Raw genomic sequence first — 26,197 nt, forward strand, 5'->3', positions numbered from 1 at the left:
ACCTGGCAGGATGGCCATTGCCGGGAGTCCCGATGCCCCAGGTAGATGGGCATCTACTCCTTGGCATACGTGGGGAATTAACGGCGCAGGCATCAGTAGAGCGATCCCTGTGTTGTCAGGGGCTACAACCAACAGGGTACATGGCGGCCCCACCACAATGGACTGGATACCGTGCTGGATCTTAGGTGCAAAAACGTATGAGGTCGTCGTCGCAGCTAAAAGCAACACTGCACAGTGCAACATGGTAATCGCACCCAGGGACGTATCCTCACCCAAGAGATGGAAAACGAGCGGGACACCATTGCAACGAAGAGAAAGCCGGCTAAAGGTCTCAATGCATGACAAATACAGTGCACCATGTAAGGCGCCCTTCCCCAATTGGCTCGCTCTTCGGAACAATTTAGAAAGATGGAGGTCAAACCCGAGAGGCGACCATCACATAAGGCCGAAAAGGTTGAGACTCCTTTTAGTCGCCTCTTACGACAGGCAGGAATACCGCGGGCCTATTCTTATCCCCGAACCCGCAGGGGGGTTACCCCTAGTGAGATATGTCTCTACATCCTTACATTTGTCCTCTAGCCATGCCTGATTAGCCATTTTGCGCTTCCTGTCCATCTCATTTTTCAGACGTTTGTATTACTTTTTGCCTTCTTCATTTACTGCATTTTTATATTTTCTCCTTTCATCAATTAAATTCAATATTTCTACTGTTACCCAAGGATTTCTACTAATCCTCGTCTTTTTACCTACTTCAACCTCTTCTACCTTCACTACTTCATCTCTCAAGGCTACCCATTCTTCTTCTACTGTATTTGTTTCCCCCATTCCTGTCTATTGTTCCCTTATGCTCTCCCTGAAACTCTGTACAACCTGTGGTTCTTTCAGTTTATCCACGCCACATCTCCTTAAATTCCCACCGTTTTGCAGTTTCTTCAGTTGTAATCTAGAGTTCATAACCAATAGATTGTGGTCAGAGTCCACATCTGCCCCTGGAAATGTCTTACAATTTAAAACCTGGTTCCTAAATCTCTGTCTTACCATTATATAGTCTATCTGACACCTTCCAGTATCTCCAGGCTTCTTCCATGTATACAACCTTCTTTTATGATTCTTGAACCAAGTGTTAGCTATGATTAAGTTGTGCTGTGTGCAAAATTCTACCAGGCGGCTTCCTCTTTCATTTCTTACCCCCAATCCATATTCACCTACAACGTTTCCTTGTGTCCCTTTTCCTACTGCCGAATTCCAGTCACCCATGACTATCCCCCCTGTGTGTTCAGGGGTTACAATAGGCCCGCAGTATTCCTGGCGGTCGTAAGAGGCGACTAACAGGAGTCTCAACTGTTTCGGCCTTTAATGTGATGGTCCCCATTCGCGTTTGACGTCCATTTTTCCAAATTCAACAGAAGTACGAGCCTTTTGGGGAAGGACACCTTACGTGGTGCACCATGAGTCCTCTGTGCCCTAAGACCTTGGCACGCTTTATCGTCTTGGCGTCGTCACTGCACCCTCCATCCCTCATTTTGGGCTTACACACCTGATGGATTGTGTAAGTTACGCCCTTAAAGCGCCACCATCTGCACCCACGATCACTATGGACTACCCATGGCACCCAAAATCCAGCACGGTAGGCAGCCCGTTGTGGTGGGGTCGTCATGTACCCTCTAGGTTGTAGCCCCCTGACAACACAGGGATCGTACTGCCGATGCCTGAGCTGACACCTCCCCACGTAAGCCAAGGAGTCGATGCTCGTCTCTCTGGGGCATCAGGACTCCCGGCAACGGCCATCCTGCCAGGTGGCCTTTGCTGTGGCTGGGTGGCGCCCGTGGGGAGAGCCCCTGGTCGGAGTGGGTGGCATTGGGGCGGATGCCCCGCAATGAAGTGGGTGAAGTCTCAGTCCGGTGGTCACACGACCGCCAACGTCTCTAAGCGCGGTAAGACAGAATTTAATGCTGTGACATATAACCCCAAATCGTTCCCTTCCCTAGCCACGCCATGGGAGGAACGTAGGGCTGCGGACAGACAGGAGCCGTATTCAATGCGATACCTTGTGTGCAGCAGAACCAATGGGATTCGTTTTTGGGGACTAAGCCTCTCTTCTTTGTTCATCATCTTGAAGATAAGTTTGGGGAAGTGGCATCTGTTTCCAAAATGAGGAGCAGGACTATTTTGATACAAGCAGTTTCATCTGCAGAGTCACGGGCGTTACTCGCCTGTGAGAAGCTCTGTGACATCCCCGGTAACGTCACTCGCCATAAGTCCTTAAATTTGGTCCAGGGGATTATCTTTCATAAAGATCTTCTGCTACAGTCTGATGACGAGCTACGGGAGAACCTGGTACGACGAGGTGTGCACTTTGTCCGTCGTGTCTTTAGGCGACCCAAGGATAATAGGGTCGCTACCAGTGCCTTCATCCTGGCCTTTGAGGGCGACTGCTTGCCTGAGAAGGTCAAGGTCATGATCTACCGGTGCGATGTCAAGCCCTATGTTCCGCCCCCTATGCGATGCTTACAGTGCTGGAAGTTCGGACATATGTCCTCCAGATGCACTGCCAGCCCCACGTGTCGTGATTGTGGACGACCTTCACATCCCAATGCTCCATGTGCTCCGCCTCCCATCTGCGTTAACTGTGGGGAGCATCATTCTCCCTGCTCGCCAGACTGTGCAGTCTACCAACGAGAGCGGAAGATACAAGAAATTGAGACCCTGGACCGTTTAACTTACCAAGAGGCAAGGAAGAAGCTAGAACTGCTCAACCCCACATCTATGTTGAGGAGTTATGGTGCCGCAACTCTGCCGCCACCAGTTCCTGCAAACACTCCCTTCTCAGTTGGCCCACAGAACAGTAAAGTTACGCCTGCCCCACCGCTGGTAGGGGCCACACTCTCTTCCACTGCTCCCAAACCGAACAACTGGGGACATCCATCCCCACCTCTCAGCCAGAGAGGCACCAGCCTCCTCCGGCTGCTCAGCCGGAGAGGCAAAAGCCTCTTCCGGTTCCTCAGCTGGAGAAGCAACAGCCTCCTCTGGCTGCTCAGCCAGAGAGGCAACAGCCTCCTCAGACCTCACTCATTCGGAAGGGGTGCCTTGGGGGAGTCCCTTCCAAGGATTTTACTAGTGTCTCGCAAGACGCTAGCCAGTGGCTGAGGAAGCCACCAGCTGCTGGTCGAAGGGCTTCACGCTCTTCCTCTGCTCCTGACAATGCATCAGGGAAGCCCTCCCAGCATGCGAACCCTCCTCCCAAAGACAAGAGAGAGAAGAGGAAGCTCTCTAAGAAGACTAAGGACCCAGTGGTTCCCGCGCCAGCGCTTCCTGTCAGCTCAGCCTCTGACGATGAGGCCGAGCTCTTTGCGTCCCCTGATGACCTCGATCTCGCCGTCTCAGAAACGATGGCAGCTGCGACGTCAGTCACTCAGTCGGTGGCAGCATGGGACTCTGTGAAGTAATTTGCTTTTTCAGTACCTTAATGCCCCTACAGGACACGCTTTGTACAATCCTCTAGTGGAATTGTGGCGGTTATTTTAGCCATCTCCCTGAGCTACGACAGCTTCTAAGCATGACACCTGCTTTCTGCATTGCCCTCCAGGAAACCTGGTTCCCGGCAATGCGGATCCCTGTCCTTCGTGGATACAGGGGTTATTACTGCAACCGTAGCACTTACAATAGTGTGTCAGGTGGAGCCTGCGTGTATGTCCTTACCTCTGTATATAGTGCTCCTGTGCCCCTTCAAACACCATTGGAAGCTGTGGCTGTCCGCATAAGGACTACCCAGGACATAACCGTCTGCAGTGTCTATCTTCCTCCAGGTGGTACAGTCTCCCTGACCGAATTGGCTGCACTTGTCGCCCAGCTCCCCACGCCTTTTCTTCCCCTGGGGGATTTTAATGCCCACAATCCCCTGTGGGGTGGAACGAAGGTTACTGGCCGAGGCAGAGAGGTCGAGAATGTCATCTCCCAACTCGACCTCTGCCTCTTAAACACTGGCGCCGCCACACATTTCAGTGTGGCGCATGGCACGTTCTCGGCCATAGATCTGTCGTTGTGCAGCCCAGGGCTTGTACCATCGGTCCACTGGAGAGTCCACGAGGACTTGTGTGGTAGTGACCATTTTCCCATCTTCCTTTCACTCCCACAGCGTCGCTCCCTTGAACGCTTGCCTAGATGGGCATTTAGCAAGGCAAACTGGGACACGTTCTCCTCTGCTGCCCCTGTTGAATCTCTCCCCCACGGTACCATCGATGTGCCGGTTGAGACACTGACTGCAGAGATTGTTTCCGCTGTGGAACGTACCATTCCTCGTTCGTTAGGGTGCCCCCGGCGAAAGTCAGTGCCTTGGTGGTCTCCAGAGGTCGCTGACGCCATTAAAGAACGTCGGCGGGCTCTTCAGCGACATAAAGCGGCACCCGTCTCTGGAGAACCTCATTTTATTCAAACGACTCCGTGCTCAGGTCCGGAGGCTCATCAAACGGAGGAAACAGGAGTGCTGGGAGAGGTACGTTTCCAACATTGGTTCCCATACTTCACCCTCCCAGGTGTGGATGAAGATTCGGCGCATCTTTGGATTGCAGCACTCTACAGGTGTCCCAGGGCTTACCATCAACGGGGCGCTACCCACCGATGCCGATGCAATCGCCGAGCATTTCGCACAGCACTATGTTCGGGCCTCTGCATCGGGGAATTACCCGCCTGCGTTTCGCGCGCTCAAACGCCGGGAGGAAGGCAAACGGCTTTCTTTTGCTTCTCGCCACCCTGAGGCGTATAACGCCCCATTTACTTTGTGGGAACTCCAGAGCGCCCTGGCACAGTGCCCCGATACAGCCTCTGGGCCAGATGGCGTCCACAATCAGATGCTCAAACACCTGACCCCGGACTGTCAGCGATGTGTTCTTGCCATCTTCAAATGCATATTTGGGCGATGGTGTCTTTCCGTCGCAGTGGCGGGAAAGTACCATGATTCCAGTGCTGAAGCCTGGTAAGAACCCGGTTAATGTGGATAGCTATCGGCCCATCAGCTTGACAAATACTCTGTGCAAGCTACTGGAACGTATGGTGAGTCGACGGCTGTGTTGGCTGCTCGAGTCTCAGGGTCTTCTGGCTCAGTGCCAGAGCGGCTTCCGTCAGGGCCGTTCCACCGCCGATACTTTGGTCTTCCTTGAGTCTGCAATCCGCACTGCTTTTTCCAGGCGCCAACACCTCGTCTCCGTGTTTTTCGACCTCTCCAGAGCATATGACACGACGTGGCGGCACCATATTCTCGCCACGTTGCACGTGTGTGGTCTCCGGGGCTCTCTCCCCATTTTTATTCAGAATTTTTTATCTTTTCGGACATTCCGCGTTTTAATTGGCACATCCCATAGTTCACTTCGTATCCAGGAGAACGGCTTTCCACAGGGATCTGTATTGAGCGTGCCCGTTTTCCTTGTGGCCATTAATGGCCTTGCAGCAGCAGTAGGGTCGTCTGTCTCACCCACGTTATATGCTGACGATTTCTGCATTTTTTCAGCTCCTCCACCATTAGTGTTGCAGAACGTAGGTTGCAGGGAGCCATATGCAAGGCGCAGGCGTGGGCCCTAGCCCATGGGTTTCAATTTTCTCCTGCGAAGACTTGTGTTATGCACTTTTGTCGGCGTCGAACTGTCCATCCCCACCCTCAGCTTTATCTTCAGGATGCCATGCTCAGGGTTGTTGACACTGACCGTTTTCTGGGATTGCTGTTCGATGCCCGGCTTACTTGGCTTCCACATATTCGTCAGCTCAAGCGTCAGTGCCGGCAGCATCTGAATGCCCTCCGCTGCCTCAGCAACACAACTTGGGGTGCAGATCGTCACACGCTGCTGCAGCTCTACAAAGCCCTTGTGCTGTACCGACTGGATTATGGGAGTGTGGCGTATGGCTCAGCGTCGCCCTCAGCGTTGCAACTGCTGGAGCCCGTTCACCACTGTGGGGTTCGACAGGCGACAGGAGCATTCCGCACCAGTCCTGTTAATAGCCTACTTGCTGAGGCTGGGATTCCTCCGCTCCACATTCGGCGTCTACAATTCTTAGCCAATTATGCTGCCCACGTTCGTTGTTCGCCTCGTCACCCTATCTACCGTCTCCTTTTCGCTAATGCGGCAGTCCATACCCCACACCGGGGGCCTCGATCAGGCCATACCATTGGGATCCGTGTTTGGTCACTCCTTAGTGACATCGAGTCTTTGCCTCTTCCATCTGCTTTTCAGGTCCACCCACATACACCACCTTGGTGTATTCGTCGGCCGCAGCTTCGGCTGGACCTCTCACAATGGCAAAAGGATTCAGTTCCTCGTGCAGTCTTGCGCCGCCAATTTCTTGCTCTCCTCGACGCATCCCGCGACTCGGAGGCTATCTATACAGATGGCTCGATGGTTGATGGCCGTGTGGGGTACGCTTATGCTCATGCGGACTATGTAGACCAGCGCTCCTTGCCGGACGGCTGCAGTGTTTACACCGCAGAGCTAACAGCCATTTTTCGTGCCCTTGAGCGTATTCGTACCAGCACTGGAGAGTCTTTTGTCATTTGCAGTGACTCTCTCAGTAGTCTACAGGCTCTTGACCAGTGCTACCCACGCCATCCCATTGTTGTTGCCATCCAGGAGTCCGTTCATGCTCTTGAACAGCGTGGACGTTCAGTGGTGTTCCTATGGACCCCGGGACACGTTGCGATAGCGGGAGACGAACACGCCGACAAGTTAGCTAAAGAAGCTACCCGCAAACTGCCGTTGGAGATCGGCGCACTCTGTCTGCACCCAACAAGCTGCGGCGTGTAAAGGAGACCACGACCGTGTGGGGTTCCTCCATGTGGGCCTCTCGCAGGGATTCTGTTGTTCTGTGTAGGCTCCGCATTGGTCACTCTTGGCTGACGCATGGTCATCTGCTGCGTCGAGAGGACCCCCCTCATTGTCGCTGTGGTGAAACCATGTCGGTGGCCCATATATTGTTGGAATGTCCTCTTTTAACCGGTCCCAGGTGAACGTTTAATCTCCTGGGTGATTTATCATCTCTTTTAGGTGACGATGTCTCTATGGCAGATCGTGTTTTAAGTTTTATTCGAGCAAGTGGCTTTTATAGGTGCCTCTAATTTTATTGCGCCACCCTCTTTTGTGCTGTATCTTTTACTTAGTTTTGTGCTGTAATTCGACTCCACCCTAATCTTTTAGGCTGGAGGTTTTAACGTGTTGCTGAGTGGCTGGCTCATCCTATTATTTTCGTGATCAGCCAGCCACGATCCTCTGCTGTACAGTTTTAATTCTTTCTGCCTTTCTTCTCTTTGTTGTTTTTGTTGCTGTGCTCCATTTTCCATGTTTCTTTATTATTGACCTTGCGGATTTTCTTCCCCTGGAATTTTTATCTTGTGTTTCGAATGACTAATGATGGTTTCACTGTGCTCTGTGTGTTTATGAAACAAGGGACCGATGACCTATGCAGTTTGGTCCCTTTAATCCTCAAACCAACCAACCAACCCATGACTATTAAATTTTCGTCTCCCTTCACTATCTGAATAATTTCTTTTAGTTCCTCATACATTTCTTCAATTTCTTCGTCATCTGCAGAGCTAGTTGGCATATAAACTTGTACTACTGTAGTAGGCGTGGGCTTCGTGTCTATCTTGGCCACAAAAGGCTTTCACTATGCTGTTTGTAGTAGCTTACCCACACTATTATTTTTTTTATTCATTATTAAACCGACTCCTGCATTACCCCTATTTGATTTTGTATTTATAACCCTGTATTCACCTGACCAAAAGTCTTGTTCCTGCTGCCACCGAACTTCACTAATTCCCACTATATGTAACCTTAACCTATCCATTTCCATTTTTAAATTTTCTAACCTACCTGTCCGATTAAGGGATCTGACATTCCACGCTCCGATCCGTAGAACGGCAGTTTTCTTTCTCCTGATAACGACGTCCTCCTGAGTAGTCCCCGCCCGGAGATCCGAATGGTGGACTATTTTGCCTCCGGAATATTTTACCCAAGAGGACGCCACCATCATTTAACCATACAGTAAAGCTGCATGCCCTCGGGAAAAATTACGGCTGTAGTTTCCCCTTGCTTTCAGCCGTTCGCAGTACCAGCACAGCAAGGCCGTTTTGGTTAGTGTGACAAGGCCAGACCAGTCAATCATCCAGACTGTTGCCCCTGCAACTACCGAAAAGGCTGCTGCCCCTCTTCAGGAACCACACGTTTCTCTGGCCTCTCAACAGATACCCCTTCGTTGTGGTTGCACCTACGGTGCTGAGGCACGCAAGCCTCCCCACCAACGGCAAGGTCCATGGTTCTTGGGGGGGAGGGGTGAGGTGCTATATCTTAGAACTAGTTAAACCTAAATAACCTAAGGACATCACACACATCCATGCCCGAGGCAGGATTCGAACCTGCGACCGTAGTGGTTGCACGGTTCCAGATTGTGGCGCCTAGAACCGCGCGGCCACCCTGACCGGCACTGCTCGAGTATTCTTGTGTTATTCCTGGGCTGTTTTGTAGAACTTTGTAGTTTCCATCGATGTGAAGCGAACTCGCCTCGAACTGATAAAGGGCACTGGTGGTATAGTGTCCTGAAACCACCTATGAACGGCTCAACAGGTGTAATGGGATTCGGTCATTCGAGTGTTGTTCCCACGCTGGGGGTCGTCTGTCCGGCGTTGGTGCCCGTGGCAAGTGTCTCTAGCATTGTATCTACGCCTGTGCCTCGTCTGATCGTTTATACGTAATATTTTAGCTTCATCTCGTCCTATGTAGTATTCGGAAGATTCCGTGGCATACGGAGACGAGTAAAATACTTTCAAGGACAGCTAATGGCGAAAGAGTACTGTCAGAAGCAGGCTAAGGAACTCCCCTGGTCTCTTCTGATGGCCGTCCGCCACTGGCCTAGTCTACAACATTAGGTCTCTACAAGTGAGATGCGGACCCGTACTACGTGAGACCGAATAACAATCTGTAACATTTGTCTCTGTGTGCTGAGGTCATCTAAGTAAGATGTTTTGAATGACGTCACTATGCCTTTCTCCAGTAGAAATTAAAAAAAAAAAAGTTTAGGAAGCAAAGATATAAAAATTAAAGTACTGGTGTTCTGAAGCTACCGTATGGTACTAAAACACCAAAATGTCATTGGCTGACCTCTCTGTGCTAACATAAACCGAAGATGACAACATAGAATAACCACATATTCGTCAGCCGTTTAACATTCACTGTCAGATTCTCGTTCCCCACATTTTTCTAGGCGTAATGTCACAGTACCCACTTACTTTTGTATAAAGCCGCTTTGCTCTTATGCACATTACAACACTCACTTGCACAGAAAGTCACTTTGCTCTTTTAGACGTGACGTCACAGTGCTCCCTTACTTGTGTACAGAGCCACATTGGTCTTTTAAACAATATGTTACAGCACTGACTTACTTGTGTACAATGCAGCGTTGCTCGTTTAGATGTTACGTTATACTGCTCAGTTATACGTATGGACAGCTCCATTGCTGAATCTGACTTTACGTTATAGCACTCACTCACTTGTGTACACACCGGTGATGCTCTTTTAGACTTCTTGTTACAACACTGCTCACTTCTTATTTATGTACAGCCACATTCCTCTTCCAGATGTTACATTTAGTAACACACACACACACACACACACACACACACACACTACTTATACGTATTACCTACTGTGTACCCTTTCTGCATGGAGAGCAATCTGAAAGTTTGAAGTAGGAGGACAGTAACTATTTGCTTCCATTAGTACATAGCAGATTAATATGGGAACATAAAACTGTTGATTGATTAGTCACACGGAGAAATAACGAAAGAAGAATTTCCTTTACCTTTTGTTTTATTTTGAGCACATAAACTGTGTGTGTGTGTTGGGGCTTATGGGCGCTCAACATCGAGGTCATCAGCGCCCGGACACACATTAAAAGGAACGAATGTGGACAGACCTAATAAAACTGAAAAACACACTCAAAGAAAGCAGGAAAAGAAGGAAAAGACTACATAAGAAAGTGAAACCGAAGGAAAGGGAAAACTTAGCAACAAGAATGCCACGGGAAATTGTCATTGGCTGGCCACTTATATAAAACATGGGCGAGCTTGTCACACAGTGAGCAAATTAAAATCCACTCCCTAAAATCTTTGTAAAAATATGTGACATGGCACAGAACTTTAAAACTTTAACCACATTGGTCCGACTGTTGCCTAAAAGAGATGGCAGGTCCGCCAGCAAGTCAGCCGCGACCCGCTGGTCAGAAAATAAAACGCAATCCAATAAAACGTGGCGCACAGTGACCTGGACGCCGCAAGCACCACACATTGGAGGGTCTTCTCGCCGGAGCAGGAAGCCGTGCGTCATAGGGCTGTGGCCTATTCGAAGCCGAGTGATGAGAACCTCGTCCCGTCGATGGGGCTGAAAGGAAGTACACCACACACGCGTTGTGGGCTTGACTATACGGAGCTTATTGTCAGTCACTTCCAGCCACTCATCCTCCCACCGACGCATGACTCGTGAGCTCAACAGCGAGGTGAGTGCGTGCAAGGGGATAGCACACTGAGATACGTGTGGATCGAGACACGCCTCCTTGGCTGCGAGATCTGCCCTTTCATTCCCAGCAATGCCGACATGCCCCGGAACCCAGCAGAAAGCTACAACCTTCCCCAGTCGCTGTAGTCGGAGGAGGGCATCCTGGATGGTCTGGACTACTTTATCTGCCGGATACAAATGGTGCAATGATTGAAGGGCACTGAGTGAATCGGAACAGACAAGAAATTTAGGAGAGGAAGAATGTCTCATCTGCTCCAGCGCCCGCAAGATCGCAGACAATTCCGCATCAAAGACAGTAAAAGTCTGAGGCAGTCGGACCTTGAGGACACGATCCGGAGAAACAACTGAGCAACCCACGGAATCCCCTTGTTTCGACCCATCCGTAAAAACAGCTACATAGTCGTGGTTCTCAGATAAAATAGCAGAAAATGCTGCATTAAAAACGGTGGCAGGAGTGCAATCTCTCTTGTACTGCAATAAATCTAAAATCACTCCGGGCCTCTTCAGTAACCAGAGTGGCAGGCGGTTAAAACCCTGGATTTGGGGTTGTACAGACTCCACACCGGGGGACTCAAGCACACGTTGCACACGGATCCCAAAGGGCAACGTAGCCCGGGGACGGCGGGAAAAAAGGCGGTCCAGAGGTGGATGGGCAACAAGGCGGTGAGCAGGCGAGCTGGGAGCTGCAAGAAACTTACAAGCCTGGCGCACCAGCAGGAGCTGCCGCCGGATGGTAAGTGGCGGTTCGCCAGCCTCAGCACAGAAGCTGGGTACGGGACTGGTCCGATAAGCACCCGTGGCCAGTCGAATCCCAGCATGGTGAACAACGTCAAGGATCCGCAAATAAGACGGCCTCGCCGACCCATATACTGTGCACCCATAGTCCAGCCGTGAGCGCACAAAAGCTCGATAAAACTGAAGGAGACGCGCTCTGTCCGCTCCCCAAGACCTATGGCTGAGGCACTTGAGGATGTTCAGTGCCTTCAGGGTTCTGGCTTTCAAGTCACGTAGGTGTGGCAGCCATGACAACCTGGAGTCAAAAATTAGGCCCAGAAACCGCACTGTGTCTCTAAAATGTAGGACAGCATCCCCCATATGCAAGGCAGGCAAAGTAAAAAGACGACGAGAACGATTAAAATGAACACAAACACACTTATCGGCAGAAAACCTAAAACCCGTCTTTGCAGCCCTCTCCTCTAACCGCCGCACTGTTAGCTGCAATTGACGGCTCGCGGATGCAACACTAGAGGAGGAACAGAAAACAGCAAAGTCGTCCACAAACAAGGAGCACTGTACTGGACTCCTCACTGTAGACGTTATACTGTTGATGGCTATGGCAAAGAGGGTAACGCTTAAAGCACTGCCCTGGGGGACACCGTTCTCTTGCTCAAAGCGATCAGACAGTGTGTTACCAACGCGGGTCCGAAAAAACCGCTGAGACAGGAAAGACCGAATGAAAATGGGGAGGCGGCCACGAAAGCCCCATTGATGCAGTTGTCCTACAGTGTCTCCAAGTAGTTATCATATGCCTTACTGATATCAAAGAAGATACCAATACAGTGATGCTGACGGAGGAAAGCCTGCTGAATAGCCGCCTCTAGGAGGGTCAAGTTGTCGACCGTGGACCGAAATTTTCGGAATCCACACTGAAAGCGGCTAAGGAGCTTTGTAGTCTGTAACAGCCAGACCAGACGACGGTTAACCATCCGTTCCAGGGTCTTTCCGACACAGCTTGTCAAGGTGATACTACGATAACTACTGGGACATCTGCGGTCCTTTCCTGGTATGAGGAGAGGTATGAGGATTGCCTTCCTCCACGAGGTGGGGGACACTCCTGTCTTCCATATCAGATTAAAACATTCAAGGAGGATTTCCTTTGACGCCGCTGGCAGATGTCGAAGCATGGAGTACCGGATGCGGTCGTAACCTGGTGCAGTGTCAGAAGTCTCAGTAAGAGCCGAGTCAAGTTCCCACATGGAGAAAGGGGAGTTGTAGGCCTCAGAACTGTTCGACCGAAAGTCCAAGTTCGCTCTTTCAACAGTCGCACGGTAGCGACGAAACGCTGGATCCTGGGTTGCAGTGGCAGTACTTTGTGCAAAATGCTCTGCCAGCGACTGAGCTATGGCTCTGGGTTTCGTTTGGAGGCATCCCTGGTTCAGGACTGCAGGTATTGGTAAACGGCTGCGTTTACCGGAAATCCTCCGGATGGCTTCCCATACCTTTGTGGAACAAGTGGAACGGTTGATGGAGTCCATGAACTCCTGCCATGACCTTTTCTTGCTCTCTTGAATGACACGACGTGCCCTGGCTCTCGCGATTCGAAAGGCGGTAAGATTGACCACTGTTGGGCGGCATTTAAATCGGCGAAGAGCCGCACGCCTGTCCCAGATGGCTGATCGGCACTCTTCCGTCCACCAAGCTTACAAGCACTCAGCTTAGGAGGGCCAGAAGACTGTGGTATGGACAGGTCAGCAGCATGATGGATCACAAGTGTGATGTGATCCACCCATTCCTGTACGCTGTTTTGGCGTTCAAAGACAGCCAACCGAGTGAACAGAGGCCAGTTAGCCCTACCAATCATCCACGATAGCGGCCTCTGCTCCAGCAGTACACTATCCAGGAGATGAATGCGGATGGGGAAGTGATCGCTGGAATGAAGGTCGTCAATGACCTCCCAGTGAACAGAGTCGCTGAGGGTAGGAGAGCAGAAAGATAGGTCAATGGCTGAGAATGACCCAGTAGCAGTAGAGAAATGAGTTGGAGTACCTGTGTTGAGGATGCACAACACTTGAGATGTTAGGAGGCTCTCCAAAATTCGACCTCGAGCGCAAAGAGAAGTGGAGCCCCACAGGACACGATGGGCATTGAAGTCTCCCAGGAGGAGAAACGGGCGGGGGAGTTGGTCAATAAGGTCTGTGAGAGCCTCTAAGTTCACTGCATCCAGAGGGGGTAAGTAAAGGGAGCAAACGGTAAGCCTGCGACGGGAATAAATTTCAACCGCAACTGCTTGCAGGTCAGTATCCAGGGGGAGAGGAGAGATTGGTGGTCATTATTGACAAACACGGCGACTCCGCCTTTGGCCCTTTCTCCAGTCAGGTCATCTCGGCGATATAACGTATAGCCCCTGAGTACAGGAGCATCAGATGGTTTGAAATGCGTTTCCTGTAAACACAAGCACAGGGGGCGTTGCCGTGCTAGGAGGTTCAGTTCCTCCACATGTGCCCGGTGTCCATTCATGTTCCACTGTATAATGGGAGCCATCTATCAGGGTGGAAGTACCCTCATTCTCGCTTTCTGTCGGGGAGGAGAGCCCACAACAGGTGGAGGCTCAGTTTTGGGGCAAGATGATTGCCCCAGTCTGACATCAACCTCCATCGCCTCAGTAGAGGAGTCGAGAGAGACGTCAGAGAGAATGACATCCACATCAGCAGACTGTAGAACTTCAGTCTCCTTTAGCGGGCGAGTCTTCACCTTTGGCTTTGGCTTCGATTTTCTGGCCTGAGGTGGCATTGGAGCCAAAACCTCAGAAGCAGTAGGGGGTGTAGCTGCGCTGGGCATTGCACAAGACTGGACCCGGGAAGGGGCAGGAAGTTCCATGATGTCAGCTACCACAGCCTGGTCAGAAGGCCGGGGAGGGAGCAGCAGGCTTCACAGGAACGGCAGCAGCACACGTACATTGACAAACGCAGGAGCTAGTACTGCCAGTAGCAACCTTTGTTTGTGTAGCGGCATCGGTTTTCAAGACTGGCTGTTTCAGAACGGAAGAAAAGGAAGCAACGAACGTGGGCGGCTGCATGGACTTGTAAATTTTCTTCGCCTCTCCATACGGGATGCGTTTTGTAGTCTTAAGTTCCTGGATCTTCCGTTCCTCAAGGAAAACTCTGCATTCCCTACTCCACACAGGGTGATCCCCAGAGCAGTTGACACACTTGGGAGGAGAGGAGCAACCAACTCCCTCATGGGCGGCTTTACCACAATTCCCGCAAGTGGCTTCCCCTCTACAGCCGAGAGTAGTGTGTCCAAAGTGTTGGCATTTAAAACACCTCAAGGGGTTGGGGTAATAAGGCCATACACTGAGACGTAGGAAACCTGCCTTCACATGCTCTGGCAATTTGGTGCTGTTAAATGTAAGGATAAATGAGTCAGTCTTTATGAGAGTACCATCCACCCGTTTCATAACGTGTTGCACGTCGACAATTCCTTCCCGGGACCATTCAGCTTTCAGTTCGTGTTGGGGAATGTCAACGAGATCTCTGCAAGTCACAACACCCTTGCTGTAGTTCAAGGTGTTGTGAAATTCAGTCTCAATCGCAAACTCCCTAAGAAATTGTGCCTTCTGAAGGTTCAGGACTTGCTGGAAGCTAAATGTTTCAACCAACAGGGTGGCATTTCGCAAGCACTTTACAGATTTTAATGTGCCAGCAATATCTTCTAAGCCTTTCTGGATATAAAATGGTGAAACTTTGTCGAAACTCCCATCTTTTCTTTTAATTATAAGAAACACACTCTGCGAAGCAGAATGCGTTCTGTTACTATTTTCTGAATCAGGAGGACTGGCTACACGAGCCCTCTTGTGAGATTGGGTGTTAGAACCTACCAGCGGCCCACCCTTTCCGCTGGGAGGAGAAGAAGAAAAGTTCGAGGGTTCCATCTCGGTCCCACGAGCAGCTAGGGAACTAGGAGTCCACCTAGACAGAGCCCCGCGTGCCTAGGTAAGCCTTATACAACTGAGGTGCGGCAGGCTCCCCAGAGGTTGCCCGCTAACGACTGTTCCACCTCAACAACCATGCATCTCATCGGCGCGCAGCACACCTTGAGATTGAGGGTTTTTTTATAGAGGGTTATGCCATCCTCGCGATCCGGGCGGTCAAGCCAAGATCCCCACTCCCTGAGACACACAACGTTCCACCGCCGCGCCGCACGGTGGTCGTTGAAGTATGTCCAGAGCTTACGGTGACAGGGGACAGGCGGCGCTTACCAGTCCCCAGCTCAGGAACCCCGGGATCGCCAAGCCCGTACCCAGCAAATGAATGCTGAGCCCCTGGGGGCGAATCACAGCGGCGCGAAGGGCAAATTGCGGGAGGAGGAAACCAATCGGCACACACAGTACGACAGACGTTTCGCAGACAGGAAAGTGCGCCTTGTAGAGCTGCAGCAAGATTAGAGAGAAAAAAATGTTAGGACCTAAGGACTGAAGAAATGTGTACTGTGTTGCTTGTCTCTTGTCTTTACTGGTTTTGTGTTTCCTATATTTAATTTTACGTCACACAAAAGAAAGAGTTATTAGCTAATAGGCAATAAAGAGAGCAAATTTTCTGAAGAGTTTGCTAGGTGTCATGTATAATTTTGGTGTCTGAATCGATTGTGAGCGACCACCATTGTTGTAAAGCGGTATCGCAGAAGTTACGTTAATAACTCTGATGTGCGCGAGGGCGCAGTGTGTCAGACAATGTTAAGCTGTGTTAGAGCGAGGAAGCAATGGCAATGATATGTTTCAAATGTACTCGTAAAGTCTCAATTTATCAATGTGTTTAATGCACATGATTATTTCAAGATTATAACGGAAACTGATTTGTGGAAGAACGAAGTCTAATGGACTGTCAAAGGTAAATATTATAATTACTTCTTTTTTTTACTATTGCTGCGCCATCGGACTAACTTGGTTATTGTACTGAGAGTTGCTAGATTTGAGAGATAGGAAAGTGTATTATTTAAAATCAACCATGAGCACTTTTTCACAGGATACAAAAAAATTTGCGTTGTCATTTATGGGCATATTTCACTTTTTACCAACCTTTCTATTACTGTTTTTTAATTGATCATGGAACTAAGTGTGTTCGGAAAATAATTCGATTTGCAGCTAACTAATTGCATCTCCCGAGTGTCGCCGTGTAGCTATAGTAATATGCAGCTTCAGCATAGCGGCGCGCAAGACAGAGCAGTACTGCAAAGCGTTATCCAGATTTGCGCAGAATAGAGATGAGGACTAAATATTTTGATTTTTTTAGTTCAAGCAAGGCCAATTTAAGTCATTCAGAGACAGTTTTTGTGATCAATTTTGCAAAACCAATTGCTGTAGGTTTCATGTCAAAGTTCATTATTGAGGCAGTTTATACTGTTCAAAATTCTTGCAGTCAGATTGATAACGTTTACAGTATGAAATACTTCCCTTTTCATTCGGGCAGTTAATTGTCATTACAATGCAGCTTTACCTTTACAATACGACAGTTCATTTATTATTATAGCTCACATCTTACAATCAGAAAGCCTGCCGCTGTGGCCGAGCTCCTCTAGGCGCTTCCGTCCGGAACCGCGCTGCTGCTACGGTCGCAGGTTCGAATCCTGCCTCGGGCATGGATGTGTGTGATGTCTTTAGGTTAGTTAGGTTTAAGTAGTTCTGAGTCTAGGGGACTGATGACCTCAGATGTTAAGTCCCATAGTGCTCAGAGCCCCTTACATTTAGAAACAACACGTCAGTCATATTTTTATTATTTAAAGAGAACTTTCTGTAATATTTTTAATTATTTAAAAGAGAACCTATAGTCAAATTTTTATTTACTTAGATAACTTTCAAGTTCTTATTGTTTCCGTCACAAATAATCACACCCAGTATTAATTGTGAGTTTTTTTAAGGAGGGTAGGATGCGAGGCCGGCCGACTGGGATCAGGAGAGGCACCACAGAACATTTTAATTTCCACTGTTCTGAATATGAGTTTCATGCCTTCCATTACAAAATATACACGTTTTAATTCCACAGAGTGAAATACAGTGACTCGTCAACCAACAACTTTTACAGAACTACGTGGACGTGTCGAACAGGTGTGGCATTAAGTATCCCAGGACAGTGTTCGCCATCTCTACGATAGGCTGGACGCAAGAGTGAGCACCTGCATTGCCGTCCATGGGGCAACATGGGTGTTTGAGGACGCGTCGATACCTGGTACATCTGAACCGCTTGTGTTATTTATCTGTAAATGTACTCATTTCATGTAGTCCATTTACACTGTTGGAATAATGAATTTCGAGTGAATTGGAAACCTGTAAAAGGTTGTAATAAAATTGTTTCAGGCAGTGTATGTGGGATTTTGCATACCTCTCGTGAGTCACTATGAGTCTTATTCTGATAAAAGAGAGGTGAACAGTATTGATCGCTGCCCTAATATCGCTTCCATATTTGACCACACAGTTTGAATTTTGTTCTGAGATCTATTTATTCGGTAGTTGCAATGCATTGTTTTAGCGTGTCTGATGATATTTCTCAACCTTTGAAATGTTCCCTGTAGATAAACTGTGTTACCAGGCTTTGATTGTTTTTCGTGTTAACATGCAGCTCCTTCTTCCTCCTACACGTTATTGCAGTGTCGTTACTTGTAGGAATCGGTCGATTATTAATAATCCATGCCTATAATTTTTGAGGGGAAAGAGTTATGAATGAACGTGATAAATGTTTGAGGAAACTTATTATATTTATCGTTAAAATTATCCGTATTATAGGCTTCTTGCCATGTTTCCCTTTGGAGATTGGCTTTAAAATTCCGCATTGGAGGTGGAATCATATCTATATGTCTTTTCTACTCTATTTTGGGGTATGACTCTGCTTTGATAGCTTTCAGTAATACGACTTGTGGATCGCGATATGAAGTGCCGTTAGTAATTTTTCTCACACCGTGTCCATACACAGCGAGGTGGCGTAGTGGTTATTACGCTGGACTCGCATTCGGGAGGACGACGGTTCAATCCCTCGCCTGATTTAGGTTTCCGTGATTTTCCTAAATCGCTCCAGGCAAATGCCGGAATGGCTCCTTTGAAAGGGCACGGCCGACTTCTTTCCCCTTCCTTCCTAATCCGATGAGACCGATGACCTCGCTGTTTGGTCTCCTCCCCCAAACAACCCAACCCGACCGAACCGTGTCCATCAAACAGACAAAAATTTACGATCGTGCTGCCCTGAACTCTAGTTGGAAAATATGCTGTCTTCAAAAGGTCGTAAGATTCAAGTAAATCTGCTAACATTCTTTTCTCTGGAGAACCAGTAAGTAAGTTCATATTGAAATCCCCACACAAAACAAACCTCACGTTTTCTTAAGAAACAAGCCGAGCGTTACGTCAAGACTGGAGATGAAAACCCCGAAGAGGGAACTTGATAATGAAACGCTAACTGTGCTATGTCGATACAAGTGACTGGCGCACACCCTGCAGTTTATTCTCACGGCTTGCGCAGCGGTAGGTGGTCACGTGACCGGACCGCCTTCTACCATTTCGACACAGTCACCATCGCTCCAGAGCGCGCAGTGTGCTCTCTTAAGGAGGTGGCTAACACTTCGTCTGGTAAACCGATCAGATATTTTCTTGCCACGTTAGATATGCACGTGAAACAGGAAAGCACACTGGAACTCGACACGAGCAGTGTGGCCTGCAGCGCAGGTGGCCGACTGTAACTGGCGCGCGCTTTCCCGACAGACGGCGGTGGTGCGATGCACACAGCTGGCGATGGAGCTGATGTCGCGCGGGGGCGGCGGCGGCCGCGGCGGCGGCGTCGTGCTGAACGTGGCGTCGGTGCTGGGGCTGGCGCCGCTCGCCGGCTGCCCCGTCTACGTGGCCACCAAGCATGCCGTCGTCGGCCTGTCCCGCTCCTACGGGGTGAGTATGAGCCTGCAGTGCATCACAGCCATCACATTATCGTTATGTGACCTTACACTGAGGTGACAGACGTGTGGCAACTCAACGTGGCGTGGTCTCAACAAGTGGTTGGAAGTCCCCTGCAGAAGTACTGAGCCGTGCTGCCTCTCTAGCTGTCTATAACTACGAAAGTGCTGCCGCTGCACCGTTCACCAACTGAACTCTCGATCGCGTCCCGTAAATATTCGATAGTATTCATGTCAGCCGATCTGGGTGGCTCCAGGTATACAGAATGTTCTTCAAACCGCGAACAATTGTCGCCCGGTGACATGACGCATTGTCAGTTGTAAAAATTACATCGTTGTTTGAGAATATAAAGTCCACGAATGGTTGCAAATGGTCTCCAAGCAGCGAACATCCGTAGGACGCAGTCCATTCCACGTAGACACAGCCCACACCCTCATGGAGCCACCACCGGCTTGCCCAGTGCCTTGTTGACAACCTGGATGAGTGACTTCGTTCACTCTACAACACACTCCAACCCTGCCACCAGCTCTTACCAACTGAAACCAGGACTCATCTGAGTAGATCACGGTTTTCCAGTCGTCCAGATCCCAACCGACATGGTCACGAGAGTAGGTGTGGGTCTGCAAACAAGTCGTGCTGTTAGCGAAGGCACCCACGCCGGTTGTCTGTTGCTATAACTCATTAACGCCACATTTTTCCGATCTGTTCTAACGGATACGTTCTTCGTCCGTCGCACATTGATTTCTGCCGTTATTTCACGCGGTATTGCTTGTCTGCTTGCACTGACACCTCTACGCAAACGCCGCTGCTCTCGATCGTTAAGTGGCGGTCGTCAGCCAGTGTGTTGGCGCGAAGTTTGGTATTTTCGGCACACCCTCGACACCCCTTGCAAAGCAGTCGAACACAGTCATTTGTAGTCAACGATAGGTTTAGCTGGACAGAGGGGGCAGTTCATTCCATGTAAACACACCCCACACCATTATGGAGCGACCAGCAACTTGCACAGTGGCTTGTTGACAACTTGGGTCCATGTCTTCGTGGGGTGTGCGCCACACTCGAACCCTGCCATCAGCTCTAGCTAACTGAAATCGGGACTAATCGGACCACACCACAGTTTTCCACCCGTCTAGGCTCCAGCCGATGTGGTCACGAACCCAGGAGAGGTGCTGCAAGCGATGTCGTGCTGCCAGTAAAGGCAGTCAAGTAGATCGTCTGCTGCCGTAGCCCATTAACTCAACATTTCGCCACGCAGACGTTCGTCGTACGTCCCGCTTTGATCTCTGCGGATATTTCGAGCAGTGTTCCTTGTCTCTCAGCGCTGACAACTCTGGGGAAAGGCCGCTGCACTCCGTCGGTAAGTGAGGGCTGGGGACTACTGCAATGTCCGTGGCGCCAAGTAATGCCTCAAATGCGGTATCCTCGGCATTGTCTTGACACTGTGGATCTCGGAATATTATATTCCCTAACAATTTACGAGTCAGAATGTCCCATGCGTCTAGCTCCAGCTACAATACCGCGTTCAAAGTCTCTTAACTCCCGCAGTGCTGCCGTAATCGCGTCGGATACCTATTCACACGAATCACCCGAGTACAAATGACAACTTCGCTAATGCACCGTCCTTTTCAACTTTGTATGCACGATACTACGGCCGTCTGTATATGTACGTATCGCTGTCCTATGACTTTCTTCAGCTCAGTGTATAAACGTGTTTACGTTGTGTAGGGGAGAGTTTTCTACTTGGAGGGCAGCGTACATGTGAACACGTTTTGCTTCCTTCTCGGCGTTGCACTCTAGTGACCGATTTTAGAATCACACGAACGAACGCTCACTGGAAACCGCCATAACCAGCTTCTCCCATTTTATACTGTTTTTGTTGTTTTTAAACATGTGGATGTGTTTGGTACAGAGTTTGTAAATGTCACGAGTTCTACACATTTAGGTATTAGTGTTTGCTCTTCAGTTAGAGAGTTTTATGATGAATAAACTTCTGTATATTTTTAAAACTAGTTACATAACGTGTGGACTACTTCGTCAGTCATCCACCACTTTGTACGCTGAAACGGAAGATGCTTCTACCAGGGAACTCGTGATATTTGCAGACGTACTGAGTTTCTTTAATATCTTAACAAGTTCCTCTGTCTTGAAAATGGGAATTTCTGTTCGTAATCCATATCTTCTACTTCAAAATGTTTTCAACTTGTAATTTTTTCTTTGATAATAATTAGTTTCATTTCACTTACTGAGTATAACGTACAATAGAGTAACAATGTAGCAAATAGATTATTAAATATACTGTAGACAACGTTTTCTCGATTGTAACTTTCAAATTTGAATAGAACATTAGTTCCTAGGTAATTGACCATATCGTACCCTTGAAGAGTTTTCCACATTGAGATGAACCTTAATTTTCTAATGCAAGTTTTGTAATTTCAGAAAAAGCCTGCTGCACACACCAAGTGAATGCTATCCCTTCAAACTGGAATTACAGGGCTGACTAGAGGCGTAAGTCAAAAACACAAAATTACACGCAGTATTTACAGTTGCGATGAGCTAGCGCGGGCTAGCGCCCCGCACACCATTCGCCCAACAGCCAATTTCCTGTGTCGGAAGTATGCAGCTTTCGCATACCAACTTGGCGCAAACAGCGCAACTTAGTTCTCACACCGATTTCACAAACAACTCGGCTCTAACCGTGCAACTCCCCTGTCTCAGACCAACTGCCTTCCACCCCGAGACACCACTGTCTCCTAGGCCGACTTCGATCAAAGATACTTACTGAACAAATAGTAAATCGATGACAAACTCGAGCCAGTGACACCGGACAATACCCAAGCGAAGTAAAATATGGCGCCACGGCTCAAAATTAGCTTCAAGTATATTTTATAACTCTCCGTGTCGTTTCTTAAAAACACGATAGGTAATCTATTGAAAATTACGTATTTTATATTTCAGGAAGCAAATTTCTGTGAAATTTTTTGACGTGTGTTACGAAACTGAATGTGGAAGTGAAACTGATGCACTAATAAATTTTGAGGACTAAACCAGCGTTGTCAGATTATTTCCATGGTTCGTATTGTTAAGAAAGGCCCAGGCTTTTTATGAAATAGGATTTTAAGTAAACTTCGTGTCTGACTGAGTGAAGAAGGACATACTAAAATTTGAAGACTACTCCCAATAAAAAAATAAAAAATACAAAGGAAGTATACCTTTCATTCTGATCAATTATTATTTATTTTTCCGTCTTAATCTTTCTGTAGTTAAAGAATATGGCCAATTATGCCCTTTAATTGCAGTAAGCTGAAGACAAAAGATGAGTAATAATTGGTTATAACAGCTAGTGCAGAAAATGACCGTGCAAACAATAACACTTTCAGCCACAGTTCTCATTCATTATCATGGTACCTACTTTCTTGAATAATGTATAAAGTTCAATGAATTACAGATCATGCACAATGATGCACTTTAGTAACTTACAATGTAGAGTCGAATCACGTTATCTTGATATAGTAGCCAAGGGATGAGAAAGTCCGATTTATTTCTGTATGAATCTCTAAAAACACTACATGCTACAAATGATGTACTGAAATTGTAGCCAACGATATGATTTAGAAATTCCTTAAATTGCTGCACAAATCAAGCATCTGATATAACTTTTTATCTATGGTGGACATCAGCTTGTACGTTTCAGTGAATCACAGAACAATAAGAATTTCAACATGAGAAGGTATTTAACAAGCCCACATATTCATTGAGAGATTAAAGGCACTGATCCTGTAAATATGGCTGTAGAGATTTTTTTTTTTAAAGTTATTGCCTTGGTTCCCTTCGGCCACCATGTGGTACTAGAACGAGCTACGTGAAGCTTCTTATTCAGTGTGGCACTAAGTTTGTTTGAGAACGGCTCTGCAGTCTGTTGGCTTTCTCAGTTAAATTTGTTTCAACGAGTAGCAGCGATGCTCTACTACTAATACATACAAGGGAAACCATATCAAATGATATGAAAGCAGATGTGAATGATTTCCTTATTTTTCTTCCGTTCATTTTTCTAATGGCCCTTTTTTGACTTTTAAAACTACTAAGTGATACTGTGGTTAGTCCACAGAACGTTACAGTCTAATTTATGCGAGATAAATATAAGCATAGCAGACTTTTATAATTGTTTTCATATTGGTACAAATTTTGAGTTCTTAAAATATTTTCTAATTAATTTGCTGTTAACAGACTCAATACAGTTAATGCAGTTTTAGCCAACCTTCAGCCATATTCTTTGGAATTTTGTTTCTGATTTCTGTCTTAACCTAAACAACAGTTTATGCAGATTCTTCTTTTGATGATTATGAAGATTTACTATGACAGTCTTTTATTATTTACGACTGCATTTTTATCAAGTGGCCATTTGCAAACTGGCTTTGTCTTACAGTTCAAAGGCTATTGTAATTCCTCGCCTTTACTACCATGAAGGAGTGCTATTGTAACAAATAAGATAGTTTTATGAACATTCACATGTAGACTCAGATTATTGGTGTATAAACTGAATAGTAGGGGTTCCTTAGCTAAGTCCTGGGGCACCTCATGTTTGGGAATTCAATGGCTGCTTTGGACTTCTGATCAGCGTACCTCAGTTCTAAGTACTATGGAATTAATTGGTCCTGGGGGCTCACAGGTGAAATATACACTAAGAAAATACTTATTTTATATGGATGCAAAAGTGGGAGAACTTGGGCCACTAAACTGCTAGAGAGAATTGCACCAGGATGTGAACTATTTCGACTCAGTGTTGGGAGATACGTAGTGTGTACCTGCTGCCTGCTTTTCAGACGTATAAATATTATTTCTTGTTATTATTTTGCGTGTTTTGCTATGGGCTGACGCATTTGGAATTTTGAATGTGACGTTTGTATAGATTTTGAATTTTTTTGTTCAGCCTAACGATGATGGAAGTGAAAATAGAACAGGTGTAGAGGGAAATCGAGGAAATATTCTGGGTTGGATGAAAGTGAGGACGGCTTGTCTGAGACAGTCCAATTAAGTAGCACAAACCAAAGATGAGTTTGGAGGCAAGTTACTAGACGCCAGAGAGGAATTAAGAGGACAAACAGTGACAGACAACATAAATATCTTGTTTTCTTATTTCTAATAAAGTTTGAAGAAACAGACGGATTCAAAAGATTCCGCAATTGGCAGTTTGGAATAAACTTCATAAATAACTTGATGTATGAAGTAAACATAACAGAGTAACCAGTTTTGCGGGGTACTGAAATGGGACCTAATTTAAAAGCTAAGATGAGTTTAAAAGAAAAGAAAACTTGAATATGAAACAGTTCAACAATATAGGTATGATGTCAGTTTGCGTCGTGAAAATGACAACTGTCATAATGCATTTTTAATTTTGAAAACACATTTTCTCTGTTTCTTTTTTGTTTCATTACCTTATAAAACTCTGCATAAATTCGCTTCCTAATGATAAATAATTATATATAAGTATTACAGCAAACAATGAACACAGTCCCATAATGAAGTCAGAAGTTGACGCCCCCTATATCATCATGCATTTGCGTATCAGTAACAGTTTGGTTCTCCCGTCACTTGTTTTTCTGGCATATGTCATTCATAAAGTCCACACCTTGGATTTTAAAAGAAGAAGGGGAATGTACTAGGTGCGTGAAAAAAAAAAAAAAGAAAAAAGCAAGCACAAAGTAGCACATCTGGAAACGCACACACGAGGCGTCGATATTCCACGAACTTTACCGCCCCATCTCTATGGCATGTTGTTCGATCATCTACGTGTGGGTGTATCAAATTCATCTCCTGCCATGAATGATCCAGCTGCGGGGCGGATCGTGGAAGATGCTCCGCAAGTTGTTCAAAAAGTATTAGCTGTACTTAGGATCCTTCACAACAGGACAACGGCGATCGTTTAAATTGTTCCACAATTGTTCCCTCCAAGAAAATATGAATCGCGTGGCCTCTGATCCAAGTGACGGCGTTGTGTTTCGTCCTCGGGTAATAAAACAGCGTCAGGATAGAGGAGAGTGCGTCAATCGGCAGAAGCGGGCGACACTCGTAACAAGAAAGGCAAAATTTGACGCACAACATACAGATCTATTCCGCCGTCTCGCAATGTAGCTGGTGTTCGTGTGTATCCTGGGCGTTGCAGTTTACGCGTAAAAGTAAATCGGTAAGACGGATCCGACGGAATGTCTCTCGAGTAACTTGGTTTTTGTTCATCGTCACGTACCAGGTCGAACGTACGTCTGAATATAGCGTCACCGCGTTGACTGAGCACCATTCTATCCTCCGATGCACGTCAAGGTATGTCAGTTCGACGGCATTGGGCGATCGCCGGCGAAGCGGGGAGCACGAGATGTCACTAGCCACCGGTAAGCGAGAGACTGGCAGGAAGTCCCGTATACAGCTATACTCCAGATAAATCCTCCCGAAGGAGAAAAATGGCTCCGCTGTCAAGTCTGCCACGTTCTTTAGGAAGAGTGAAGGAATCGTATCGTAACTTAAAAATTATCCCAGCGCTGACAAATGAACCTAATGCCGCCATGAGGCTCTGGGCTGAGTTCAGGCATTGGTAGCGTCTGCGCGACGTGCGGAATTCGTGATGCCAGATAGACATTAATAAATTCGGTCCTTTGATGAACTTCCAAAGCCCGAAGTCGATGGTCCACAATTCCAGCACGGATGAGTTCCAGAACACCCCGGTAATTAAGGTGGTGGTTGTTGGGATGTTTCAGGGGGACTAAACAGCTAAGGTCATCAGTCCCCCATTCCAAAAACAGGCGAGGCGAAAATTTGCGGAGCAGCTAAAAAAACCAAAGGGGGAAGGAGACTCTCCCCCATGCACTAAAACAACACAAATGCAGCAACAAGCACTACAGACAAGAAGAGTACAGACAAACACCAGACAGAAGGAAACCGAAGAAAAGAAGATGGCCGGAAACTGGTTAACTGACCACGAGAACAAAAAAAGGGAAAGAGTCAACCAGCCGAC

General features: G+C 47.5%; 1 protein-coding gene across 1 annotated transcript in view; it reads left to right on the plus strand.

Moving 5' to 3' along the window:
- The window catches only part of LOC126195799 (15-hydroxyprostaglandin dehydrogenase [NAD(+)]-like), a 198,411-nt gene that overhangs the window by 88,087 nt on the left and 84,127 nt on the right, over positions 1-26,197 (plus strand). Inside the window, exon 4 of the mRNA XM_049934435.1 lies at positions 19,012-19,191. Within this exon, the coding sequence (XP_049790392.1) occupies positions 19,012-19,191 (180 nt within the window). The remainder of the gene's footprint in view (positions 1-19,011; positions 19,192-26,197) is intronic.

The sequence above is a fragment of the Schistocerca nitens genome, chromosome 7 (genome assembly GCF_023898315.1).
Source record: "Schistocerca nitens isolate TAMUIC-IGC-003100 chromosome 7, iqSchNite1.1, whole genome shotgun sequence".
Lineage (NCBI taxonomy): Eukaryota > Metazoa > Arthropoda > Insecta > Orthoptera > Acrididae > Schistocerca > Schistocerca nitens.